General features: G+C 36.1%; 1 protein-coding gene across 19 annotated transcripts in view; it reads left to right on the top strand.

Annotated features, from left to right (window-relative positions):
* LOC308176790 (uncharacterized protein) overlaps nt 1-6,164 on the top strand; it is a 259,830-nt gene that overhangs the window by 108,728 nt on the left and 144,938 nt on the right. For 9 of the 19 annotated variants that reach the window (XR_013938608.1, XR_013938609.1, XR_013938610.1 and 6 more), the window contains one exon: nt 5,119-5,211. The exons of 9 other annotated variants lie outside the window; for them this stretch is intronic. Coding sequence is in view for 6 of the 10 variants with exons in the window: in XM_080552993.1 (XP_080409119.1) it covers nt 5,147-5,211 (65 nt within the window). In the remaining 4 variants the exon portion in view is untranslated. Of the gene's footprint in view, nt 1-856; nt 939-4,532; nt 4,586-5,118; nt 5,212-6,164 lie in introns of all 19 variants that reach the window. One more of the 19 variants, XM_080552992.1, reaches the window with a different exon arrangement.

The following is a 6,164-nucleotide window of genomic DNA, read 5'->3' as shown; positions in this document are numbered from 1 at the left end:
TTTTTTTTTTTAATATATAACAATGTTTTCTCATAATATTTCTCAAATATGAATCTTTTGGTAAATATTATTCCTTTCAGACTGCTGAAAAATATTCAATTCAAAATGTGACTCATTTAGTGGCTAATATTTAATACTTAAAATTATATTTCACTTTTCAGTGTCCAGATGAGTTTAAAAAAAAGTCATAATTACCTAACTCTGAGACAAACAGTATGAAATTTTGTATAAAAGCTGCCTTAAAAAAGGGCAGTCTTTTAGAATTCAGTCAAAAGGTTGCCAGTGTATATATTTTGCTACTTGTGCATAAATAGTAATTTAATTTGCTGTTCTGTATTGCTGACATATTCTAAAAATGTCTATTGGAAGAGTATACTAAATTGACCTTTCCTTTGCTTATTAATTTTACAAGCAGTGTTAGTTAATTCACTTGAACAAGGTATTGTTGCCAGTAGTTACCATTAGATGTAACCCAAAATATCCCATAAGTGTTAAGAAATTTTCTCATTTCAAAAGTGAGAGAAAATAAAATAAAATAAAATAAAATTAAAAAAAAATAACCCTGCAATAAATAAATAACTGCAACTTGTTAGATGAATGCCTGAAGAACACTCAAATCACCTGGAGAATCCAGTGCTGGTACAGGTGCTGTGCCTCTGTTCTTATAATTTGCAAGTGAAGCCAACCAAAATGATAAATCAGCTGTTGAAAAGTTTTGAAGGAAGCATGCTAGTAATCTTCCATTAATATAGCATTTTCACTCAGAAGATCTTTAATTGTTGTACAATAATTCTCCGGAGACTCAGAAGATGCTAGTAATTGGTAGAAAGACATTAATTTGTTTTCTGAAATGCAGTGCCTTCTGGAGTGAGAAATACCTCTTATGGAGCAGGAGTGAAAATTCACTAAAAGCTAGAAGGGTAGGGAGAAGACTCCAGGTAAGTGTGATGTAGTAATGTGCACAGTTTTCTCTGTAAGTGGGCAAGAAAGGTGTATTAATGAACTTCTGGAAATATTTTAATGTCTCATGTTGTACATAGTTTCCTTGTGTGCCAGGAGACTGTAGAAGGGGTGCATGCCTATACTGTCACACACTGATCACTACTGCTGTATGGGAAGCTGAAGAGGTCTTATAATTTGTTTACAGAATTTTACTGATTGCTTTCATAGTGTAGTTTGAAACTTACTGTGCTTTATGGAAAGGATTCATAGTGTGAGGAATGTGAATGCTGTGCAAGCATAAAAAGTTAGAAAAAAAAATGGTTTTTTTTTTTCTCTTCTTCCTTCCCCTCTTTTTAAATTTGAGTTTCCCAAATCTGATTCAGGCAACACTTTAAAAGTGATGAAAATCTGCAAATCACTTGTTAGTATTAAATGTTCTGTCTTTCTATACGTAAAAGACTGGATGTGCTATACATTATCATTCAGTTGTGGGAGAAAAAGATTTCATATTAACTGTGCAGTATTTCATGTTAAGACATTTACCTTTTAACGACTGATGGCCTAAAGATGTCACTTATGTTAAAAAATAATAGTAATTGCTATTCAATTGAAGTCATCTTTTGGATGCAGGTTTTCACATTCCTAAAAGATGAATGTTTTTCTAAAGTGAAGGTATTGTTAAATGAAGGTAGCCAGTCAGCACAACTCTGTTGTTTTATCAGTGTCTTTAGAGCTGCTTTGTTTTATGCTCTCTTTCCTGAGGAGATCAATAATGGATGGCTGACATCATTCCTTCACCACTCAGAAATGAGAAAGCCTAAATGCATTTCTTTAGGGCAGGCATGTTTTTCATCCTGAGCTGAAAAGCCTGTAATTGAGTAAGGTTTATAAGTGTGATTGCTATTGGTGTGTGTTCCAGTTTGACGTGCCTGTGAAAGGTTCCACTGGCATTTACCTGGCTCTTAGGGATGTTGACCTCATCTCCCAGACCAGCCAGCATGTGAAATGTCTCTGTTGAGAGGCACATATACAGAATGATCCTAATATTGAGAAGCATTAAGGTTCACTTTGTGATTGCGTTGGTAACTTTCTTGAAGTTGGCTGGCTCTACGTAATTTGTGCATACTTTATCTTTGTGTTTAATTAAAAGATAAATAAATAAATAGAAGGCATAGTAAAGAACAGATGGGGATGGCCCCTTGCATCATCGACTTAACACCTCTGTCTTCCTGTTGAAGAGAATAGGAAGGCTTTATTAAGTTTGCAGTCAGTAAAAACATGGGAAAACTGGATGGCTTATCTGACAGGACTTTCTACTGCTATTCACAGGTCTAAAAAGTCAGGAGAAATGTATGCCTCTGCAATGATGTGTCAGCGTAAACATATTTATTCTGGGGGGACAATGAGTCTAATTAAAGAACTGTTACTATCACTTGCCAATTTCAGCAGCATTTAGCTCTCTAGTCATTAATTCAAATGGAAATGTACCTAAATGAAAGTTACAGGGACAAAGCAGTGGAAACAAAGAATGGCAGGTTCAGTATCAGTCCAAAGTCATGATCCCTCTCCTGTGTTATGTATCCTTTTACCACTCAGAATATCTTATGGAATCGTAGGCAGCCACCATTGGCACAGCAGGTCTCTGATCTTGCCAGGACACTCTGTTACCTACCAAATGGACATTGAGAATGGCAGAAGTACGTTCCAGATCCAGACAGCTAGTCTGATTTTGTTTTTGTTGATTTTTATTTTACCTTTTAGAAATCTTTCCATGATACACTTGCAATATATATTCTTGAGACTGGCCCAGGTGCACAGGGGGCCACAGTGAAGGTCAGGCTGACGTTGCTGCTGTTGAAAATTTTGTCCTAATCTGCTTGTTTCACCCAACTATTTGATTTGACCGGTTGTCTGCTTTCTGTCATGTGCATCACATACGTTTATTGGAACAAAATAAACAATTGGAACAAAAAACTAGCATAATTCTGTAATTTAACGTATTATTGCTTTCATCTGTTAATTTGGAAAGAAGCAGATAAAACATACTGGTTTACAATGTATATGAAACCATACTGGGATACAGAAGCACCAATCTTTTCGCATCTTTTGTACTGAATTTTGATTTATAAATAGATTTTATAAATATAAATAAATTTATAAATGTAAATAAATTTAATAAATTTAATTAAATTTAATAAATTAATAAATCAATAAATAAAATAATAATTTTAATGAATATAAATATAAATAAATTTTGATTTTTAAATAGATTTGCATTTCTAGAGTGGCTTGGTGGCTTATTTTTCAGTTTCTTTGTTTCCTTTTTAAAGGAAGCAACAACTTTGTGATATGTCTTGTGAATCTTGGATGCTGTGACAGTGCTGGTACTTGTAATTGAGATGATTGCTATACTAAACAAGGCTGAAAGTCGCAGCTGCTCTGTAAGAGCATGCATGGGCTGTCTGGGCCTGGGGGCTGGTGGTGGGGCCTTTGTTAGGAAAGGTCAGGGTTGCCCCAGGCCCACCACAGCTGGTTCCGGGTGGTTCTGGATGGTTCTGGAATGCAGGGCGCAGCTGAGCCTGTCAGCAGTGCTGCAGGTGCTTCTGTGGAAACATGTTGGGGAGAGGGCAGAAAATGCTGGAAAAAGAGAGGAAGAGAAAAGAAGTGAGAGACAGCCGAGGGAACACCACGATCACAGGAGGAGGTGCTCCATGGTGGAGCAGATGCCCACTGCAACCCCGCAGCAGGGCAGGTGAATATTCCTGACAGGAAGAGGTGCTGAGGGGGGACAGCCCATGCTGAAGCAGGGGAACTTGTGAGGGGAAGGAGGGAACCGTCAGGCTGAGGTGTGGGCGGGCAGCTGGGAGATACCCGGCCCTGAGCTGAGGGGAACCTGCCTCAGGGTGGGAGGTTGTGCTGCTGGCAGTGTGTGTGTTGGGAGGTGATGTTTCTCTCCTAGGTGTGAGCACAGAACTTTATCTCCAGAAGTAAAGTAACCCCACAAATGCTGTAAATCAGAGCCATTTTTGAAATCTGACCTGTATCTTCCTGACCACATGAGCTCAGTTCTAGCAGAAGTGCTCCTGTGTTTGTTTTGATACACAGTGAAAATAAGTGCTGGTTCTCTTACACATAAATATGCTATCTATTTGTGAATTGCGTTCCAAACTCTTTTATCAATGCTGATTGCTGCCTGGGGAAATGATTCCAATATATCAAAGCCTGAGAGAACAGAAATACAGGATTGGCTGGGTATTTCAAAGCAGAATAAAAAATGAACGTTAGAATTTATGACAAATAAAAGCAATTTGTGGTACAGAGGTGTAGGCATTGTATTAAATAAATGCATTTAAAGTATTGCATGTAAATTAAATAGATATCTGAGTTTAAGAGGGAAGGAAAATGTACTATGCATCAGTGTTTAATAAAGTATTTGTAGGTAGTAAGAGACTTAAAAATTAGATTACCTATAATTCACTCTGGCTACTTAGAGTTAATTTTTTTTTTCCTGTCACAGAATAGGTTACATTTACTTCCATTGAGTACTATTTTATTCTTAAAGGGGGATTCTTCATTTGCTTTGTCTACAGCAGAAAATACTACTCAGTCTTGGAAACACGGGGAGCACATTCCCTACAGCAAGGTATTTAAAGACAGCAAAAGGGATACCTTTCACTTTCTCTGTTATGGTGTGGCAAGGATAGCCTACTGGAAAGGATGAAAAATATTTTAGGTGTCCAAATTAAGTGGCATTCACCATTTAACCTTTTTTCCTGAAGCATTTCTTTTTTTAAAAAAAACTTTTATTTTAAGTAAATCTATTGGTTATTTTCCATTTTCCAAATGAGACATTGTGATGGGAGACGTTTTATTTCTTTATGTTAACAACTTATATGAAACAGTACCATTAAGAGTACATAGAGGTAGCTGTGTGACACAATGACTATGGGGTATGTCTTAGGGATCCTGTTATGTCTATCCCATATGCTCCAATGCTTGAAGTGTAAAGCTGACAGCACTTGGTATCTTATTTCAATCATCATTTGACACCGCAGTCACTCTTACAAACGTAGCTAGCCAGCTCATCTGTTACCTGGACTGTATAATTTTGACTTGTCTCAATTTATTGCACAATTATGTTACATGTGGCAGTCACTTGTGAATATTCTTTTTCAGCTGAAGAGCAAGTTGACAAAAAAAAAATATGTTGAAAGTTATGATACTTCAAAGGACATATAATCTGCTGTGCTTTTCAAAACCCCAAAATAGGTAAGATAAAATCAAATTTTATATTAGATTGTGTTTTGCCAGTCAGACACCATTAAAATTTGACAGGCATGATGTGATCCAATGAAATGTGAATGACATAACCCAGTGTGACATAACTGATAGGCCAACATAGAAATTTAATAAACGTTTCCAATAAGTTTGCTATACTCTGCCTGTCATGTCTCCAACCATTCCCCTGTGTTATGTCAACATTTGGGTCAGGTACTTGGTCTTAAACAGATTATGAAATGTAACAATTTTGCTTATTTATAAGAAAAGCAGTAGATATTTCCTTGTACCCTTTCTGGATAGTTTAGATATGAATAGTGTTGCAACTGTAAAGAATATTAGTTCACATATGTGGAAATCATTTTGGTTGTAAATGGTCAGTAGAGCAGCTACAAAATATATGGACTCACTTAGCCAACTTACGTATAACTTGCATAATAGAGACGTGGTGATGTGACTAGCTACAGCCCAACTTGCTTCTTTCTTAAGTTACTGAAAAACTGCCCCAGTTTTTTTCCTAAAACTAATCATGACAGGGGCTTACTCTAAGAATTATAAATGAAGTGTCTACTGATCTACTGCTTCCGGTTTACTCTCCTGCTGCTGTGAGGTTTTTATTCTAATTTGATGAAAACCAGATTTTGCAGCAAGACTTCCAAACCTCCTAAAATGACATTTAATACCTAAAATTAACACAACATAAAATATTATTAAAAAAACCAAAACTCTATACACTCAGCCAGATAGCAGTTCTGCATTTCCCTATTTTATTGTCTATAGAAAGTTAATAAATTAGAATCTAAAGCTCTAAAATTTTTGTAGTCGTATAATTCTTATGACTTCTGTGAGAGTTGACAGCCTCACAAATATAGCTCATAATTAGAATTCATTCTCATATTTGCATTATTGGTATTTTATATGGAAAATATATTAATACTACACAC

The sequence above is a fragment of the Anser brachyrhynchus genome (assembly GCF_964034855.1).
Source record: "Anser brachyrhynchus genome assembly, chromosome: 12".
Classification (NCBI taxonomy): domain Eukaryota; kingdom Metazoa; phylum Chordata; class Aves; order Anseriformes; family Anatidae; genus Anser; species Anser brachyrhynchus.
The sequence above is the reverse complement of the archived record's forward strand: the minus strand, read 5'-3'. Positions and strand labels throughout refer to the sequence as shown.